This window comes from Hyla sarda, chromosome 6, assembly GCF_029499605.1.
Source record: "Hyla sarda isolate aHylSar1 chromosome 6, aHylSar1.hap1, whole genome shotgun sequence".
In the NCBI taxonomy this organism is placed as follows: Eukaryota; Metazoa; Chordata; class Amphibia; order Anura; family Hylidae; genus Hyla; species Hyla sarda.
Genome location: NC_079194.1, coordinates 16,391,911 through 16,414,039, shown reverse-complemented (window position 1 = coordinate 16,414,039; position 22,129 = coordinate 16,391,911). Strand labels below are relative to the sequence as shown.

General features: G+C 42.9%; 1 protein-coding gene across 3 annotated transcripts in view; it reads right to left on the bottom strand.

Annotated features, from left to right (window-relative positions):
- Positions 1–22,129, bottom strand: part of LOC130275359 (flavin-containing monooxygenase 3-like) — a 53,149-nt gene that overhangs the window by 18,908 nt on the left and 12,112 nt on the right. For 2 of the 3 annotated variants that reach the window (XM_056523229.1, XM_056523230.1), the window contains exons 2-8: positions 21,427–21,561; positions 19,306–19,494; positions 17,056–17,218; positions 14,327–14,469; positions 13,428–13,627; positions 11,271–11,626; positions 7,908–7,980 (exon numbers count right to left, since the gene is read on the bottom strand). In XM_056523229.1, the coding sequence (XP_056379204.1) occupies positions 7,908–7,980; positions 11,271–11,626; positions 13,428–13,627; positions 14,327–14,469; positions 17,056–17,218; positions 19,306–19,494; positions 21,427–21,558 (1,256 nt within the window). In that variant the 5' untranslated portion in view covers positions 21,559–21,561. Of the gene's footprint in view, positions 1–7,907; positions 7,981–11,270; positions 11,627–13,423; positions 13,628–14,326; positions 14,470–17,055; positions 17,219–19,305; positions 19,495–21,426; positions 21,562–22,129 lie in introns of those variants that run through there. The other variant, XM_056523231.1, reaches the window with a different exon arrangement.

The following is a 22,129-nucleotide window of genomic DNA, read 5'->3' as shown; positions in this document are numbered from 1 at the left end:
TGATTCGGGAATGTGACGGGGAGTTTTGGAGCCAGTGAACAGGATGAATTAAATAAAAATCTGCCTATTGTCCCTTCACTTTTATACTGAGAAACTCACAAAACATACACAATTAAAGGGGTACTCTGAGGAAAAAAAATTTTTTTTAAATTAACTGGTGCCAGAACATTAAATAGATTTGTAAATTACTTCTACACAAAAATCCTAACCCTTCAGGTACTTATCAGCTTCTGTATGCGCCACAGGAAGTTCTTTTATTTTTTAATTTCTTTTCTGTCTTACCAAAGTGCTCTCTGCTGACACCTGTCTGTCTGTCACAGGAACTGTCCAGAGGTGTCAGCAGAGAGCATTGTGGTCAGACAGAAAATACATTTAAAAAGAAAATAACTTCCTGTGGAGCATACAGCAGCTGATAAGTACTGGAAGGGTTAAGATTTTTAAATAGAAGTTATTTACAAATCTGTTTAATGTTCTGGCACCAGTTTATTAAATAAAAAAAAGTTTTTCACCGGAGTACCCCTTTAATGATTAAACTTCTTATTCTATGCTAAATTAATTATTATTATCCCTGCAGCTATTACTTGGTGAAAGTTTGTGGATAAAGTAAGAAATATAAGTAAAGAAGTGAATAAACATAGGAATGGACTGTGTGAGGAATAATTAACTCTCCTCCTTGAGAGCCAATTTGTTTATTTTTGTACACTCATTATTTAGGTTGGGATAAAGGATTAAAGGGGTATTCTGGGCAAAAACATTTTATCCCCTATCCAAAGTATAGGGGATAAGAAGTCTGATCGCGGGGGGCCCGCCGCTGGGACTCCCCACGATCTCCTTGCAGCACCCACATTCTATGTGGGTGCTGGTCTCCAGTTTCGGAAACCTCCAGGTTTCCGGGACTGGGGACGTGGCGTCACGCCACACCCTTCCATTCATGTCTATGGGAGGGGGTGTGGCAGCCATCACGCCCCCTCCCATAGACATGAATGGGGGGGCGTGGCGTCACATCCTCAGTCCCAGAAACCCGAAGGTTTCTGAAACTAGAGACGCAGTTCCCGCATAGAATGTGGGTGCTGCAAGGAGATCGCGGGGGGTCCCAGCGGCGGGCCCCCCGCGATCAGACTTCTTATCCCCTATCCTTTGGATCGGGGATAAAATGTTTTTGCCCGGAATACCCCTTTAATCTGGAAAAAGAGCCATATTTGTAATGCTTAAAGTGATACTTTAATTTAAAACATGTCAAACATTTTAATTCATTGACCAAAATGCAATGTGTTTCTTGGTATTTTCTGACTACTTCCTCAGGCATTAATGTCTGAGGAAGGGGTCAGTAAGCACCACGAAACATGTTGCATTTCGTGTAATGAATGTAAGTTCCACTTTTACCTCTGTGTGATCAGCATTAGAATTTTGCCACAATTAGCCAGAAAACTCAAATTATATCTATATTATTTAAAGGGGTACTCCGCCCCTAGATATCTTATCCCCTACCCAAAGGATAAGGGATAAGATGTCAGATCGCTGGGGTCCCGCTGCTGGGGACCCCCTGGATCTCGACTGTGGCACCACGCTATCATTACTGCACCGAGCACGCTCGCTCTGTGCGTAATGACCAGTGATACAGGGGCCGGAGCATAGTTACATCACAGCCCGCCCCCTTAATGCAAGTCTATGGGAGGGGGTGTGATGGCCGCCACGCCCCCTCCCATAGACTTGTATTGAGGGGGCAGAGCCGTGACATAACGATGCTCTGGCCCCTGTATCGATCCCACAGCAGAGATCCCGGGGGTCCCCAGCACCGGCGATCTGACATCTTATCCCCTATTCTTTGGATAGGGGATAAGATGCTAAGGGCGGAGTACCCCTTTAAGAGCAGAAGGGAAACAGGAAGAAGTCTTGATTTTCATACATGCCTTTCCATTGTTGTGCATCAAACACTACCACCTTGGGTTAGTGCAACTGCACACTGTGCCTTTATTAATCTTATTGATAGGTTTACACAATAGAGTGCTTTTTTCTCTTGTTTTATTTATACAGTTTTCCCCTGAGAATAAAAGTGCTCAATTAATTAGTTCTCTATGGGAACTGCCAAAGATAGGAGACAAAAGCTACATATACATGGAGCAGCTTAGTTTGGAGTCTTAGATAAAAATGCTAATTTCAGTGCACAGACCGATTAATCTGCCCCCATGTTCCTTGTACTTAAAGGGGTACTCCATCGCCAGACATCTTATCCCCTATCCAAAAGATAGGGGATAACATGTCTAATGGCGGGGGTCCGGCATCAGAGATCCTCGCGATCTTCGGGCCAGAGCTGCCGCATTACGGTCATGGAAGCCTGGGCTTTTGTGATCGTGATGTCGCACCACGCCGGCTTCATTCATGTCTATGGGAGGAGGCATGATGGTTAGTACACAGCCGTCACGCCTCCTCTCAGTCATAAATGGAGGGGGCGTGGTGGCTGGGTTCGCCAGTGATCCGGCACGGAGTGGAGTTCGCTCCGTACACCCAATGACTAGGATGCTGCTGCAGAGATCGCTGGAGTCCCAAGCGGCCGGACCCCCGCGCTCAAACATAGGTATAGGGCAGGGGTGCTCAACTGGCGGACCGCAGTCCAGATCTGGACCGTGGCCGCCAGTCATCCGGACCACCCGCTGAATCTCCTCTCATTCATTTGTATAGGTGTCTTTAGACACCGATACAAATGAATAGCTGCAGTCGAACTGTGTCGCCTGCCCGGCACTTCTTTTGTGATGCAGGCTGCGCGATTAGCGCTTCCTGCATTATCTGGCTCTGGCCAGGCCACCATCATTGCCACCGCTGCTTTATATGGCGGTGGCTTTTGGGAAGTAGGGCGGCGCAGCGTAACGTGCCGTGCGCAGGCACGCCTGATGCCGCGCGGACTGAATACCGGGAGATGGGGCACGGAGGCTGCTGGGAACAGACATGGCCCGCGCAGCCACGCACGTCTGTTCTAATCCCCGCCTGCATCTTCCATTATGTGCTGAATGACGGGGAAGAAGTGAATGACAGGTGTACTGTCAAAGTCGGCTGTGAGCGCTGCCGACCCGCGCTACATCCCCTTCCACTGAAGCTACTGAGCGATGCTGATCTCCTGTCAGAAAGGTGAGAGGGGAGTGGGAAGGGGTTTAGGCCGGGGGGGTTGGGGATTGAGGTGGGAGGTGAGAAGGGGTAAGGTGGGGGTGACAAGGGGTGAGGTGGAGGTGAGAAGGGGTGAGGGGGGATGAGAAAGGGTGAAGGGGGGGAGAAAGGGCACAGCGGCATCATTCATTGTGGGTGCACAGACATCATTTATGGAGAGGGCACAGCGGCATCATTTATTAAGAGGGCACGGCAGCATCATTTATGGAGAGGGCACAGCGGCATCATTTATTGTAGGGGCACATCAGCATCATTTATGGAGAGGGCACAGCGGCATCATTCATTGTGGGGGCACAGCGGCATCATTTATGGAGAGGGCACAGTGGCATCATTTATGGAGAGCAGGGCCGGATCATCATTGGCGCTCATGGAGCACCTGCTCCGGGCCCCATTCCCGCAGGGGCCCCCGTCACATTCGGGACATCCCTGCGGGCTGCTCAGTAGTGGAACGGGGCCCCCGATAGCCCGGCCGCGGCCACTTTAAAACAGTGACCAGCGGCGGCTCCTGTGGGCCCGCCCCGGACTCCTGCTTTTTCTATATTTCATATTTCCTTACCTGGCCGCGCTCGGCAGGCTCAGGTGATGCGTCGGGTCATGTGGGCTGTGACGAGTGACGTCTCCTGTGGCTCCTCTGCACAGTGTCAGGGACGTCACTCCTCATTTCCGGCAGCCGCGCCACTACAGGGCACAGTTTTCTTCATTACACCCCAGCGCTGCAGGAAATGACGAGTGACATCGTGCAGAGGAGCCGCAGGAGACGTAACTCATCACAGCCCACATGACCCGACGCTACCTGAGCCTGCCGAGCGCAGCCAGGTAAGTAAATATGAAAAATAGAAAAAGCAGGAGGAGGGGGGAAGCAATGAGCAGCGGAGGATGATGAGGCAGAGGGGGGTAATGACGAGCGGGGGGGGGGGGGGGTCATGATGAGCGGGGGGGGGGGGAAATGATGAGCAGGGGAGGGGGGAATGATGAGCAGGGGGGATGATGAGCAGGGGGGGATGATGAGCAGGGGAAAACACAGTCTCTTGAAGGGTTATAATGATTGTTGTCTTTATACAGAGGATGAGGATCAGCTGGCAGAGTGAGGAACCAATGATGTCCAGGCGTCGAACATGGCGTCTGGGCCAGATGAAGAAGAAAAGGAAAGACAACAGAGAAGACGTCTCCTGTGAGTCATTTTATGTTTGTGTTTTCTCCTGACTGTCCCATTAGATCTCTCGTCACTTCTAAGTTTTGCAGTAATAATGGATGACACTGTATATGAGGCTCCAGCTGTTACAAAACTACAACTCCTATAATGCCTGAAGCTCTCCAGACATAATGGGTATTGTAGCTTTGCAACAGCTGTAAAGAGTGACCTGAACTAAAGTGATTTTAGAACATGCAGCCCGTTTTATTTTAACGGGGGCCTGACTCCTGTTCCACTCAGTGGAAGGGATGGGGGACTGTCGGGGGGGGGGGGGGAACTGTCAGGGGGGGGCATCATAATGAAGTGCTCCGTCTTCCAGGCAGCCTTAATCTGGCCCTGATGGAGAGGGCACAGCGGCATCATTTATGGAGAGGGCACAGCGGCCTCATTTATGGAGAGGGCACAGCGGCATCATTTATGGAGAGGGCACAGCGGCATCATTTATGGAGAGGGCACAGCGGCATCATTTATGGAGAGGGCACAGCGGCCTCATTTATGGAGAGGGCACAGCGGCCTCATTTATAGAGAGGGCACAGCGGCCTAATTTATGGAGTGGGCACAGCGGCCTCATTTATAGAGAGGGCACAGCGGCCTCATTTATGGAGTGGGCACAGCGGCATCATTTATGGAGAGGGCACAGCGGCCTCATTTATGGAGAGGGCACAGCGGCCTCATTTATAGAGAGGGCACAGCGGCCTCATTTATGGAGAGGGCACAGCGGCCTCATTTATAGAGAGGGCACAGCGGCCTCATTTATGGAGTGGGCACAGCGGCCTCATTTATAGAGAGGGCACAGCGGCCTCATTTATGGAGTGGGCACAGCGGCCTCATTTATAGAGAGGGCACAGCGGCCTCATTTATGGAGAGGGCACAGCGGCCTCATTTATAGAGAGGGCACAGCGGCCTCATTTATGGAGAGGGCACAGCGGCCTCATTTATAGAGAGGGCACAGAGGCCTCATTTATGGAGTGGGCACAGCGGCCTCATTTATAGAGAGGGCACAGCGGCCTCATTTATAGAGAGGGCACAGCGGCCTCATTTATGGAGTGGGCACAGCGGCATCATTTATGGAGAGGGCACAGCGGCCTCATTTATAGAGAGGGCACAGCGGCCTCATTTATAGAGAGGGCACAGCGGCCTCATTTATAGAGAGGGCACAGCGGCCTCATTTATGGAGTGGGCACAGCGGCATCATTTATAGAGAGGGCACAGCGGCCTCATTTATAGAGAGGGCACAGCGGCCTCATTTATAGAGAGGGCACAGCGGCCTCATTTATGGAGTGGGCACAGCGGCATCATTTATGGAGAGGGCACAGCGGCTTCATTCATTGTGGGGCACAGCGGCATCATTCATTGTGGGGTCACAGCTGCATAATTCATTGTTTTATGGTACAGGGCACAGTGTTTGTCAAAATTATATTTGGGGACACACTATGGGGGAGATTTATCAAAACCTGTGGACAGGCAAAGTTGCCCAGTTGCCCATAGCAACCAATCAGCTCGCTTTTTTTTTAAGATATATATATATATATTTAACTTTCTGGAGCATATATTATATATATATATATATATATATATATATATATATATATATACACATATATACACACATATATATATATATATATATATATATATATATATATATACTGGCTCCAGAAAGTTAAACAGATTTGTAAATTACTTCTCTAGAAAAAAAATCTTAATCCGTCCAGTACTTATGAGCTGCTGAAGTTGAGTTGTTCTTTTCTGTCTAAGCTCTGTGCAGTTCCCAAGACAAGCAGAGATGTCAGCAGAGAGCACTGTTGCCAGACAGACAGAAAAGAAAAACTCAACTTCAGCAGTTGATAATTATTGGAAGGATTAAGATATTTTAATAGAAGTAATTTACAAATCTGTTTAACTTTCTGCAGCCAGTTGATATAAAAAACTAAAAAGCTTTTTCCTGGAATACCCCTTTAACAAGGGGTGAAAAATGAAAGAAGCGATCTGATTGGTTGCTATGGGCAACTGGGCAACTTTGCATGTCCACAGGTTTTGATAAATCTCCCCCATAGTGTGTGGCAGAAATATACCAGGGATATAGCGTGTGGCAGTACTATACCAGGGATATAGCGTGTGGCAGTACTATACCAGGGATATAGCGTGTGGCAGTACTATACCAGGGATATAGCGTGTGGCAGTACTATACCAGGGATATAGTGTGTGGCAGTACTATACCAGGGATATAGTGTGTGGCAGTACTATACCAGGGATATAGTGTGTGGCAGTACTATACCAGGGATATAGTGTGTGGCAGTACTATACCAGGGATATAGCGTTTGGCAGTACTATACCAGGGATATAGCGTGTGGCAGTACTATAACAGGGGCATACCGTGCGGTAGAAATATAACAGGGCACAGTGTGAGGCAGTAATATATCCAGTGGCACAGCGTGCAGGCAGTAATATATACAGGGGTATAGCGTGTGGCAGTAATATATGCAGGGGTATAGTATATGGCAGTATTATATTCAGGGGGTACAGTTTGTGGCAGTAATATATTTAGGGTTACAGTGTGTGGCAGTATTATATTCAGGGGTACACAATGCGGCAGTATTTTATTTAGGGGTACAGTGCGGCAGTATTACATTCAGGGGCAGTATTTTATTGTCTGTGGCAGTATTATTTTCATGGGTACAGTATGCGGTAGTATTTTCAGAGATACAGTCTGTGGCAGTATTATTTTCAGGGGTACAGTATGCAGCAGTATTATTTTCAGGGGTACAGTAGGCAGTGGTATTATTTTTAGGGGTACAGTATGCAGCAGTATTTTCAGAGAGTCTGTGAAATTATTATTTTCAGGGGTAGATTATGCAGCAGTATTTTCAGGGGTACAGTAGGCAGCAGTATTATTTTTAGAGAGTCTGTGAGTATTTTCAGGGGTACAGTAGGCAGCTGTATTATTTAAATGGGGTACAGTATGCAGCAGTATTTTCAGGGGTACAGTATGCAGCAGTATTTTCAGGGGAACAGTATGCAGCAGTATTATTTTCAGGGGTACAGTAGGCAGCTGTATTATTTTCAGGGGTACAGTAGGCAGCTGTAGTATTTATAGGGGTATAGTATGCGGCAGTATTATTTTCAGGGGTACAGTAGTTAGCTGCATTATTTTTAGGGGTACAGTATGTGGCAGAGTTCAGGGGCATAGTAGGCAACGGAATTATTTTTAGGGGTACAGTATGCAGCAGTATTCAGAAAATACAGGAAACAGTACATTTACATCTTCCAGAGTTCAGTTTTTTACCTATATCCTTCATGGCCCTGCGGCCTCTAGGTGTAAACCAGGCTTTAGCATTTAGCTCGGACCTTTACCAGTGACAGACCTGGATGAGCGGACCCTCACTTAAAATAGTTGCGTACCCCTGGTATGGGGACAACAAGTCTAGCGACAGTGTACCCCTTTAAGCTTGTGGAGAAAAAAAATTAAATCACGGCTGAGAGTAATAAACATTACTGTTCGCTTATTACAAAACATCTGAAAGAATGTACTTAAGTATGATAAATGGCCGCCTACCAGTTCTTTTTTTCACTCTCTTCTTCATTTAATTCCTCAATCATTGTCTGTTTAGGCGGCAGCTTACATGTCCCTGAAAGAACAGAATCATAATAAGAAATAAATAGTGACATAATATAAAATCCAAAACATTCACATGGGATTGGAATCTCTTTAATCCTCTGGTTAAGGGAGATCAAATTTTCTGCTTGTAATTTAAGTAAAAATTATTAATGGAAGCTTAGGATTTCTGCAATGGATTTATAACAGAGTGTATAGATTTGCTTTAATACTATTCAATGAGTGAATTCAATGGCTTTCCATTGTAAAATCTTCAAAAAGGGAATCAAACAGTGGATGTTACCATGTATTACGCTTGACAATGCATTATATATGATAAAATATTCATCCTCACCATCCCCGGAGGACGTTCCTTCTGCCAGGGATGGTAAGTATATGAAGTTTGTAAGTCTTCCCATAAGTAGTCCCCAGGGCGGGGAGCTATACTCACTTAGCCCCATCGCTCCATTCGTAGCGATTCCCCCTTGGCTTGATTGACAGCCCACGTCATTGCTCTGCTCCCTAAGCAGAAGGAGCAGAGTGGTGATGCAGGCTGTCAATCATGCCGAGGGGGTGTCACTACAGGCGAAGCAGCGGGACAAGGTAAGTATAGCTCCCCGCCCAGGGAACTACTTACAAGGTGGCGGGGGGAGACTTACAAACTTCATATACTTACCATCCCTGCCAGCAGGAATGTCCCCCAGGGATGAGGAGGAGGATGAAGAAAAAAAAAAAAAAAAAAAACTGCGAGACCCAAAAAAAACCATAACTTTTTCTAAGTATGCCATAAAATACAGTCCTTGTAAATCCTAGAGTACATGTCACCAAATAAAACTTTTCATATAGATTTACTTGCGTTATTAGCAGACACTTTCCCATTGACTTGCTTTTAAAATTATCAATATAAATATGCTTAAAATGTAATAGAAAAAACAGCCACTAGGGGGCTCTGTTCTGTTTTCCTGCTGCAATTAATACAGTGAGTTTGGTCTCCTCCCGGCAGAAGTGATGTCATGCCTGCTGGAAAATGACCACTTTCTCCTGCTGGGAAATTGCACTATGGGAGCAAGAATAAAAGGTAGGATACACAGATTTTTAAAGCTCTGAATATTTTTTAAGGGTTGCAGGAGTGTTAAGAGTAGTTAGGGAACATAGCCTGAGGTAGTTTAGAAAAGTTTATTAGGCGACAGGTACTTTTTAATAATGACAAAAAACGGCATCACGCCTCCCAAACACTGTAAACTACAGATATAGTCAATAAGATACCCTACTATATGAATTGGTCAGCAGTAGTACGCTATAATCAATCTGGCAAACATTCCCATATCACATTACTGTCCCAACGAGTTTCCTCCACCAAGCAAATCAAAAGGGGTTCAACAAGGGGTTATAAAAGTGCCCATTACATAAGAATAGGCACTGGTACAATCATAGCAGTAATAGCCAGGATCAGTGTTTTCCAACTAGTGTGACTCCAGCAGTTGCAAAACTAAAACTCCCGGCATGCCCGGACTGCCAAAGGCTGTCCGGGCATGCAGGGATTAGGAATTGTAGTTTTGCAACAGCTGGAGGCACATCAATTGGGAAACATAACCCCACTTATGTGGACAATCAGCATCTAAGGCAGTCGTCCAGCATTGGGCCTGGATATTCTTTGTTTAATCACATGGGTCGCATCTATTCTTATGCAAACACAATTCGGGGCTCTGAAGTTTGATAGTACTCTGCATTACATTATTTGTATTGCAGCACACTGTATGAGCAATCAAGTGATCAAATTTGCAAAGTCCCCTTGGGTAAGTAAAATGTAAAAGTTTTTTTCAAACATATATTTAAAAAAATTAAATAAAATAAAGCTCTGTATTAAAAAGTTAAAATCACATATTAAATTTCAAATAATTTCTTAAATAAAAAATCCTAAACAAATTTATATAAAAACATAATTTCTATGTGAACATGTCCAAATCATTAAAATATAATATATTTGACCCTACACCGGTAGCACCATAAATGAAAATAAAAAATAAAATATATCAATTCTTGCATTTATTATTTACTTGCATAACTGAAAACCTGTGTTAGGCTGGGTCCACACTACGTTTTGTCCCATACGGGAGCGCATACGGCAGGAGGGAGCTAAAACCTCGCGCTCCCGTATGTGACCGTATGCGCTCCCGTATGTCATTCACTTCAATGAGCCGACCGGAGTGAAATGTTCGGTCTGGTCGGCTCATTTTTGCGCCGTATGCGCTTTTACAACCGGACCTAAAACCGTGGTTGACCACGGTTTTAGGTCCGGTTGTAAAAGCGCATACAGCGCAAAAATGAGCCGACCGGACCGAACGTTTCACTCCGGTCGGCTCATTGAAGTGAATGACATACGGGAGCGCATACGGTCACATACGGGAGCGCGAGGTTTTAGCTCCCTCCTGCCGTATGCGCTCCCGTATGGGACAAAACGTAGTGTGGACCCAGCCTTAAAGGGGTATTCCAGGAAAAAGCTTTTTTTTTTTTTTTTTTTTTTTTTTTGATCAACTGGCTCCAGAAAGTTAAACAGATTTGTAAATAACTTCTATTCAAAAATGTTAATTCTTCCAATAATTATCAGATGCTGAAGTGGAGTTGTTCTTATCTGTCTGACAACAGTGCTCTCTGCTGACATCTCTGCTTGTCTCGGGAACTGCACAGAGTAGAAGAGGTTTGCTATGGGGATTTTCTTCTACTCTGGACAGTTCCCGAGACAGGTGTCATCAGAGAGCACTTAGACAGAAAAGAACAACTCAACTTCAACAGCTCATGAGTACTAAAATGATTAAGATTTTTTAATAGAAGTAATTTACAAATCTGTTTAACTTTCTGGAGCCAGTTGATACATAAAAAAAAAAGTTTTTTCCTGGATAACACCTTTAAGTGTCTTCTACACAATTAAAAAAAGAAAATAAATTAACACAGCTCCATAGATGGAAAAGTAATAATTTTTTTTGTAGTTGATTATATAAAAAACGGTGACAAATTAGTATTGTAACCCACAATGTAAAGATAACATGCCGGTGCATATTTGTATAGAGTGTATTTAAAAATTACTATTGGCCCATCAACAAACAAACCCTCATACAGCTGCCCATAGAGAAATAAAAAAAAATAAAAAAAACATACAGCTCTTGGAAGTAGAGGAGGGACCACCCAAAAAAAAAATACAAAAAATACAAAATTAAAAATTACCTGTGGTAAGCGACTGAAAGAGAATGCATGTTCGATATCAATATATTTTTCATTGGAAGTATAAGACTGTATAAAGAGTAAAAGTAGTTTCCTCGAACATACCTTTAATAACTCTCACCGCCCATCGAGCCTGCACGTCGGAGGTTGGCGGTATCCCTCCTAATGACTGAACCAACCCAATGACTGCCAATGTGGGCTTTTCTAATTTTGGTGGGAAGACCCCCTTATACAGGGAAACCTTGTTTTTATCGTTTTTGACAATGGAGTCATCCATAAATGGGTAGGCATAGCTGTAACCAGTGGCAAATATGACAACATCCACATTCTCCATTACAGAACCATCTTCAAAGACTACGGAGGTCTCGGTGAACTCTCGGATGTTGGGTTTTACAGTCACAGTACCACATGTGATGGAGGTGGCCAGGTCATCATTAAAGACAGGCTCTTTCCGTAGAGTCCTAGAAAAGGAATGAGGAGTAAACATATCACTGAGAGAAAATTATTTAAGAAAAATACCTCCAGACACTATGATTTTGGAAATTACTTTTCAATATCTACAGGACATTTAAAGAGGAGGGGTTTTTTTTGGAGGGGGGGGGGGGGAGGTCATGACTCTACAAGGCTTTACACCCTGAATCCGTACATACCTCTCATTAGTTATTGATCTCTCCAGCGCTGAGATATCAGAGTTTCAAAAGACATGCAAATTAGGTTTGGAGCCCACTGGGCGTTTCCCTCAGCCTCTAGATTGCAGGGGGGAGGCGGGGATTACAGTACAATCTAGTAGTCAGTCTGGGGGTAGAGGAGGTGACTAGTGCACAGAGGGGAGTGACTGAGGGTTTATTCACATGGCAGAATTTCCGCTTGGGGAATTCCGCCTCAAATTAAAGCCCGTAGACTTCTATGGGATTCCGCACTCCCATTCACACTTCTGAATTTCTGCTTGCGGAATTCCGCTAGCGGAATTCCGCAAGTAGAAATTCAGAAGTGTGAATGGGAGTGCAGAATCCCATAGAAGTCTACAGGCTTTAATTTGAGGCGGAATTCCTCAAGCAGAATTCCGCAAGCGGAAATTCTGCCACGTGAATAGACCCTGACTGATGAAGGGGCAGAACTGTGCTGGGCTCTAGTACCTGAGGGGAACCTAGTGGACTCTAAAGACCAATTTGAATATCTTTTAAAGGGGTTATCCAGGAAATAACTTTTTTTATATATATCAACTGGCTCCAGAAAGTTAAACAGATTTGTAAATTACTTCTATTAAAAAATCTTAATCCTTTCAGTTCTTATGAGCTTCTGAAGTTAAGGTTGTTCTTTTCTGTCTAAGAGCTCTCTGATGACACCTGTCTCGGGAACCGCCCAGTTTAGAAGAGGTTTGCTATGGGGATTTGCTTCTAAACTGGGCGTTTCCCAAGACACGTGTCATCAGAGAGCACTTAGACAGAAAAGAACAACTCAACTTCAGAAGCTCAAAAGCACTGAAAGGATTAAGATTTTTTAATAGAAGTAATTTACAAATCTGTTTAACTTTCTGGAGCCTGTTGATATATATATATAAAAAATAAGTTTTTTCCTGGATAACCCCTTTAAGCCTCTCATACCTCAGCATTGGAGAGGCCAATTAACTAATGAGAGGTATGTACGGAAATTCCATAATGTGAACCTAGTCTGGAACCTGGAACTTGCCCACCGCTATCTGCTTGTTACGGTAATAAATCCAGTGATCAAGTCCAAGGGGAAAAGTGTGGGAATTCACCCAAGATTTTCACTCAAGGGCTGGTCCTGCAGAACTCCTGCAAATGGGAACATTGGGGAGATTCATCAAAACCTTTGCTCAGAAGAAGTTGGCCAGTTGCCCATTGCAACCAGATTCTTTTATTTTTCAGAGGCCTTTTCAAAAATGAAAGAAGCGATCTGATTGGTTCCTATGGGCAACTGGTCGACTTTTCCTCTGCACAAGTTTTGATGACTCTCCCCCAGTGTTCTTGCCATGGAAAAAGTGCAGGAACTCAGTTTCCATGCGTTCCTGCAGGACTTGAGCCCTGAATAGATCTATAAAGTTATGTTTCAAGCATATAGATATTTTCATAGCAATAGAACAGGTCACATTTTTTTTTTAGGCATACCCTACTTTTACTTTCCTTATCAGGATAGAGAACTATAGCAGTAAATGCATAACCATGCCTGTGAATAGAAATGGACAGAAAGCATCAGCTTCACAGAGCATGCTCAGCAGGCAAAACAGGTACGGGAACCTACTTGTTCACAGGCACCAAGCCATAGTGGCCATGCTTAAATCTTTTCTCCATCATTCGTTCGTACAGCCAGTCAGAAATTACTCTTGGCAGAATGAGATTTAGAAAGGACTGATAGCGGGTAAGATAAACCATGTCCCAAGGATAACCATTGTCCCAAACACGACTCATGATCCAAGAGCCGCTTCTTGTGCTTAGCACAACCTAAAAAATAAATAAGAGCAGATTGTCTGGTAGATAGAAAGCCTTGCCTGTAAGTCCCCATACAAGTGTTTCCCAACCAGTGTGCTCCCAACTGTTGCAAAACTACAATTAGCGACAGCTGTTTCACACAGAACATGCACAAAACAGCTGTCACTAATTGTCTGTTTAAACTTGCTGACGGTTAAACCTGGCAGCCCAAATGGAAGTTTTTAATGCACACATTATTATGAATGGGCGAGTGCCATCTATCCTTTCTACTTTGTTTAGACTGTACCAATGCTGCACGTTATAAAGATTGTGTATTTGATTAAGGCATATATCACACAGGAAAAAACGTCCGGCACTCGGGAAGATGCAGGTAAAACTTGTCAATGGCTTTATTCACACGCTTAAGGCAGGACACAAAATTAGATTGTGTCCTGCCTTAAGCGTGTGAATAAAGCCATTGACAAGTTTTACCTGCATCTTCCCGAGTGCCGGACGTTTTTTCCTGTGTGATTTCTACTAAGCCGGGAGCGGTACCGGTGTCCGCAGCACGAGATAGTGCAGCAATCGCGAGAGTGGTGAGCAGCCTGACTTTATCTGCATATATATATATATATATATATATATATATATATGTATCAGTTATGTTTTAATGAAATGCGCAATGATCATTTTGTTTGATGTATACACCGGATTGCTTTGTTCTTCTCTTACCTTCTTAGCCGTCCGTCCAAGCTCAACAGCGATATCTGCTCCAGTATTACCTAAACCAACAATTAGTACATTTTTTCCAGCATAACTGGAAGGATACTTGTAATCTCGGTTGTGCATGTACTGGCCTCGGAACTTCTCAATTCCTAAAAAAAAAAAAAAAAAAAAACACACACAAAAAAAAAATATGTATTATAAATAAATAGAACAACATTTTAAAGGTTTATTTTAATACTTTCACTGAAGAATCCTACTTATTATTTTTATGCAGCCCTAGAATTTGTCAGTATAAATGTTTATCTTTGGAATAAAGCATAAAAGAGGCTGCTATGGAGACTGAAAAAAGTAATTGCTTGACCAAGTCATAAAGGAATGTTAAAGGGGTACTCTGAAGAAAAACAAATGTTTTTAAATCATTCGGTGCCGGAAAGTTATACAGATTTGTAAATTACTTGTATTTAATAAGCTTGATCCTTCCAGTACTTATTAGCTGCGTGTATGCTCCAGATGAAGTTGTGCAGTTCTTTCCAGTCTGACCACAGTGCTCTCTGTTTAAAGGGGTACTCTGGAGGGGAAAAAGGTTCTCTCATAAACTGGTGATAAAAAGTTCTACAAATCTGTAAATTACTTCTATTTATAAATCTTAATTCTTCCAGTACTTATCAGCTGCTGTATGCTCCAGAGGAAGTTGTGTAGTTCTTTCCAGTCTGACCACAGTGCTCTATTCTGACACCTCTGTCCATGTCAGGAACTGTCTAGAGCAGGAGATGTTTGCTATAGGGATTTGTTCCTGTTCTGGACAGTTCCTGACATGGACAGAGGTGTCAGAATAGAGCACTGTGGTCAGACTGGAAAGAACTACACAACTTCCTCTGGAGCATACAGCAGCTGATAAGTACTGGAAGAATTAAGATTCATAAATAGAAGTAATTTACAGATTTGTAGAACTTTTTAGCACCAGTTTATGAGTAGTGTTGCTCACGAATATTCGCAATGCAAATTTTATTCGCGAATATCGCATATTCGCGAATTTGCTAATATTCGTGAATATAGCACTATATATTTGTAATTACGAATATTCGTTTTTTTTTTTTCATAGTGCACATCACAGTGATCACCCCTCTCTGCTTCCAGCTTGTGTGGTGTAAAGAAGGCTCTAATACTACTGTGTGAGACGGTCGTGCAAATTTTCGCTTATGCTAATTTGTATATGCTAATTTTCACATATGTTAATTTTTGCATACGCACATTTTTGCATATGCGAAAATAAAACGAGAATATTACGAACATGCGAATTTAGCGAATATATGACGAATATATGTCCATATAGTCGATAATTCGAATATGGCTTATGCCGCTCAACACTATTTAAGAGAAAAACTTTTTTCCCTCCAGAGTACCCCTTTAAACAGTAAGGCTAGGTTTACACTACAAATTTCCAAACAAAATTCTGTTTTGAAACTCCGGTGCAGCTGTTCAAGCATACTGGGAGCTGGAGGCACGCTGGTTAGGAAACACTGACCTAGCCTAATCGCTTACAACCTAAAAGTGTTATGCGCTGGAAGCAAAGCCCTGTTTTCAAATGTTGCACCTGCATGCAATTTTTGTATGCAGAGCACAAGAAACAGATTCATAAGCCGACTTCCAATTTATAAGTCTAGTTCTTGTGCTGTGCATGCAAAAATTGTGTGAAGATGCAAAGTTTGGAAACAGGGCTTGGCTATCAGCCCACTGTCAATCAAGCACCTACTGAGCAGGTAGGCAAACACTGAATACCTCTCTGCTCAGTGAACAGCAAATGTGAATTAGTGTCGATGCATACAGAGGTGGGCAGCGACATTTATTGTCAACATAACACCCAACATCATATTTCCACTGACCTCCCCTCAGCATAGACTGAAACCCATGAGACCTCACTATGTTATCACTACATTTTTCAGCTGTAAATAAAAAAGCTCTCTCTTCAAATTTAATGCTATGAGGAATTGCGGGGATGTAAGCTGCGGGTAGTGGGCAAGACTGGAGCCTCCAGAGGACGATGCTTGTACCGACTCCTGTGGGGATGCATTTGCCTTTTAGCTGAGCCCTGTAATTGTACTTTATTTTTTTTCTTTACAATTAAAGGGGCACTCCGGTGCTCCAGCATTCTGAACATTTTGTTTAGAACATTCTGAGCTGGAGGCCATGATCGTGATTTTACGGTCATGCCCCCTCATGATGTCACACCACGCCCACTCCATTCATGTCTATGGGAGGGGGCGTGAAATGCCCCGTCCCATAGACATGAATGGAGAGGGCGTGGTCGTGAGGTCACGACCACTGCCGCAGGACCCTGGCCGTTTGTTTAGAATTCTGAGTGCTGTGGGAGATTGCAGGAGACCCCAGTGATCAGGTATCTTATAAGATGTCGGAGTACCCCTTTAAGATGTCGGAGTACCCCAGGTATCTTATAAGATGGTGGAGTACCCCTTTAAATGTATTTATTTTTATTTTCTGGGGGCAAATTTTTACCTCTTCTGGGTTATTTAGGAGGACTTCAGCCAAATTTTTAAATAATAAATATATATTATATAAATATATATACCGTATACACAGTATATAATGTGTATATATATATATATATATATATATATATATATATATATATATATATATATATATATATATATATATATATATATATATGCATATGTATCATGACACATTGAGCAATAAAGTCCATCGTCACCTACCACTGAAAGATTGCAGGGGGAGATTGGGATAAACGTGATGACCAGTGCAAACCAGTACAGCATCAAAGATAGACGACTTTTGTTTCCCATCATGCTCTGTAACCACGTCCCACTGTCCAGTTGTAGCAAAGTCTAGCCGCTTCTGTATGCGGATCACAGTTGTCTGATAGGAAAAATTATGTTACTAATACTTCAGGTTAATATATTTCTGGGAGATTTCACTGCACACTGCAGAAACAATTCACGATGCAACGATGGCAAAGGAAACGGAGGAGGAGGAGGAGTTTAAGGGAGTATTCACACCTACAATATCCTACGAGTGTTAGCCCTGTGTGTCTGCTTGTAGAAAAATATGCTCCATATGTCCCACTGCCTGGTGGATTTCCTGCAGGGAGCGTATACACTACATGTGACCCTACCCTAAAGGGGTGTTCCAATGAGCCGTTGCTTAATACTAGAATTCCCAGAATGCATCACTTTTCCTCAGTTTATCTTCACAGCACTCCTGCCAGTTCCCCACTCAGAGCTGCTGCAGAACGATCTAATTTCACAGCCATTGAGTCTGCAGCACCTGCTGTATTCATTCCCCATCTACTCCTCTGCTTGTGGCATTGTTCATTGCAATGCACCTTGCTGTAACCCTGCCTCATTCTTCTCTAAATGTCATAATAAACATATCAATGTATATATGTACATCCTCCAAATGCTGATTTGGATCCCATGACTGCAAGCCTGTAAACCTTTACGTAGTGCCGCACACCACAGCCTAGCCCCCTTTTTTTTTATTGGGCAGTCTGAGTAACCCTGGATATCAAGGTCACGACCCAAACATTAAGGTTAGACAAAAATAAAATGTGCAAACAACATTTTAACCTATCTGGCAGCCCGAGTATCTGTCTTCCTAGCCTTTAGAGGAGCGTTTCACAACCACAGATGTCGTGCCTACAGATGTTGTAAAACTACAAGTCCCAGCATGTACAGACAGCTAAAGGCTGCTTTTCAAAGTGAGACTGGGTTTTAAAGCTTTTGGGCTCAGTGCGAGATTTTCAAAATCACGGAATGTTGAGGCTATGACAATGTTTTTTTTGTTTTGTTTTTGTACAAAATAATGGCGTTTCATAGAAACACCATTAAAAGCACAGTGGATTTTGCATTGGTCTGATTTTTTTTTTTTTTTTTTTTAAGAGTAAAAAAAAAAATAAATAAATAAAAGTTCCACACAAAGGAAAAAACAGCAGAAAAAAAAAATCATAAGACACAAGTAAACACCGTGGCAGTTTTTCAGGACAAAGGAAATGGAGACCTAAGTCTTGTGTTAGTCTATTCTACAAAGATCGGTGCGTAGGCATGCAGCTCACCACGGGCGGTACAACCACATGCCACCCAGAATGTCAAGTGCAAAAGTCCTGATCATCAGAAACAGGCTCGTGAACGGAACTTGCTGGTGTCATACGGTCGCCCTGAAACTGTTCTTTGCAGCGTAGGCTATGTATCTCCCCGCCAATATTTGTAGAATGGTCGGGGAACTAACACTGGACTTATACTTTAAATGGGCACTGTCATTAAAAAAAATGTTGCTATTGCACTCCTTATGGTAAATAAAAAAATCTTTCTAATGTACTTTGTTTAAAAAAAAAGTTTTCTATGTTTTATTTGTGCTTAAAAAAGTTGCCACTAGGTGTCTCCCTACTTGTCCAGAGCACATTTCCCCCCCAACTCTTGCACAGACTTTGGACTCCTGCTGGCCTGGCAGAAGTCCAGAATCAGGATCATGACAGGTACTCTTTGGCTGGTAGCCTTTGGCTGTCTGGGGATGCTAGGAGTTGTAGTTTTGCAACGGCTGGAGAGACCCTGGTTGGGAAACACTGCTCTATGCACAGGGTGTACACTGAAATTACCCGCAACACTAACTCTAACTGGAGGCCGACAAAGAGATTAGTGTTCGCAGAAGGGCCTTTGCTCAGCTGGCTCCCCACTTCTGACTAGTAGATTCTCCTTCATAGAGCTGAAAACAGGATGCTCTAAGAACTATGCCAACGATGCAACTGGGGATGACCCTTTGGGTGAAATCCATGCTGGGAGTTGTAGTTTTGCAACAGCCGGAGGCACCCTGTTTGAAAACACTTCTTTAAACAGCCATAAAACTAACATACAGATGCGCACACACACAAAACTTGTCAGAAATTCAATGGGGGCCCTCTTACCCCTGTATGTAATATAATGCAAAATGCTGTATTAGAAAACACTTACTTTAAACTTGATGTGTCTCAACAGATCAAAGTGCTTGGCGTATAACTTCAGGTACTCCAGGAACACAGCATTGTGCATAAAATTAGGGTAGTCATCCGGGATAGGAAAGTCCGGATAGCACATCATTTCTTTGCAGGCGTTTGTGAACACTGAACGGTAGATGCTCGCCCTCCCGTCTTCTGCTTTTTCCTATATAGAACGATCACAAAGAGGTGTAACAACAAAAAATAAATACATAAATAACTAAGAATGTAAGTAATCCCCCGGCCTCACACAAGAGGCGCTGCAGACACGGCAAAGGGAACGTAACATCACTTCCGTGCTGCCTGAGCCATAAGTCATTGAAGTGATCCCTGGTGGCTTCTTGTGGCTTTTCCGGCACTGATTGATAGATCTCTCCCTATAACCTAATAAAGAGATTTATCAATCATGGCTGGTGGAACAGAGAGAAGGCTTGAGAAGGGGAGGTAACACTCCTGAAACATCGCCTGACGGTCGGCGCTCAGTAAGCTGAGCTGCCCCACTTCCAGCCCGGAGGAGATGCATGGGATTAAGGCAAAATAACGAGAAACCTCTGTGGAGGTGGATGATTTTTGCTTAAGCCTAATCTATGGACTGTTTGCTATGAGTCACTTGGTGAATATCCTTTGTTTATCTATATTTGTTGAAACACTACATGTAAATCATGAAAAGAAAAAGAGACAAAAACTTTGGATATAAGCAATCCCGTTGATGATACTAAACTCTGTAAAGTGGTCAACACAATAGAGGACATTGCACTGTTACAAATGGATCTGGATAGGTTGGAGGTTTGGGCTGAATAGTGGCAGATGAGATTCAACACTGATAAATGTAAGGTAATGCACATGGGGAAGAAAAATCTGGGACAGGGTTATGTGTTAAATGGGAGAACACTTGGGATGACTAACATGGAAAAGGACTTGGGAGTCTTAGTTAACAGTACATTTAGCTGTAGTGACCAGTGTCTGGCAGCTGCTGCCAAGGCAAATAAAATCATGGGGTGCATTAATAGGGGCATAGATGCCCACTAAAGGAAATAATTCTACCACTTTACAAATCACTAGTCAGACCACACATAGAATACTGTGTACAGTACTGGTCAGACCACACATAGAATACTGTGTACAGTACTGGGCACCAGTGTACAAGAAAGATATAGTGGAGCTGGAGAGGGTACAAAGATGGGCAACCAGAGTAATACGGGTAATGGGAGGACTACAGTACCCAGAAAGATTATCAGAATTAGGGTTATTTAGTTAAGAAAAAAGAAGGCTTAGGGGCGACCTAATAACTATGTATAAATATATCAGGGGGCAGTACAGAGATCTCTCCCATGATCTATTTATACCCAGAGGAGGTGGCCATGGTAAACTCTGTAAAAGAGTTCAAAAGGGGTCTGGATGCATTGTTGGAGAATAATAACATTACAGGTTATGGATTCTAGATTTATAGGGACAGAACGTTGATCCAGGGATTTATTCTGATGCCATATTTGGAGTCGGGAAGGAATTTTTACCTCTAGTATGAGGGTTTTTTGCCTTTCTCTGGATCAACTCAGTAGGGACTTATTAGGGATATAGGTTGAACTTGGTGGACTCTGGTCTTTTTTCAACCTTATGAACTATGTTACTATGATCAGCGTGTTTTTTACTATATGAGCTAAGGAGCATCCTGCATTTCGGATCGAATTATACAGCAAGTAACTTAGACTAGGTTCACACTATGAAATTTCTGAATTGAAGTTCACTTTGAAATTCTGGTGCAGCATAGTCCCATTGGAGGAAATTTCTGGAGCTGACAGAATAATCTTGCTCCGAGTTTCTATGGTGACGACAAGTTACGCACGGTCCTAGCGCCAACTGATTCAGTAGTGTGAACCTAGAGATTCCGTAGCCTTATTTTGACATATGTAAGCAAAATAAAAAAAATTTCCCTATTCCCATTACACACATTCAGTGGGTTACACAAAATGTAGACAGACAAAATGCACCAAAAATAAATAATTACAGGAATACAAATAAATACTTTTTAGACTTTACTATAAAGTCTTGAAGTGTAACTTGTACTTGAAAAAGCAAAAAAAAAAATAATAATAATTACCATAAAATCCCATAAGCCACCGACGCAGTCACTCTTCTCGAAGCAGGTCGCATTCAGGCCGACTTCTAAACTGCATTTGAGAGCAGCGAGTCCACTTATCCCCGAGCCGATCACAGCCACAGTGGACGCCATGTTCTGTAGAAAAAAAAAAACGGGTTTTACAAAAACATGAAATTGCGGTTTTTCCAAACAAATCTACATTATATACACACTAAACAGAAATTTACTTTTCTGAAACATTGTGCAAAGGAGGACGTAGATAAGTCCAGAATTACACATACTCAGCTTAAGCGAAGTTCTGGCTGACGTAGATTTCAGTTACAATATACACTAGCTCGTTGGTGTATTTTGTAATAAATTAGGTGTAAGGATAGGCCACACCCCTTTCACATCAAGCCCTGCCCACTTTTAACAACAGAGGCGACTGTTGTAAAAGGAAAAATAATGCAACATTTTTGTGGAAACCAAACATGACTTCTCTAAGCCTTAACCCCTTAAGGACGCAGGGTTTTTCCGTATTTGCATTTTCATTTTTTCCTCATCACTTTCTAAAAATCATAACGCTTTCAATTTTGCACATAAAATTCCATATGATGGCTTATTTCTTGCGCCACTGATTCTACTTTACAGTGACATTGGTCATTCCGTTTCTACGCAGTGCATTTTTTCGTTACAATTTACATCTTATCTTTATTCTGTAGGT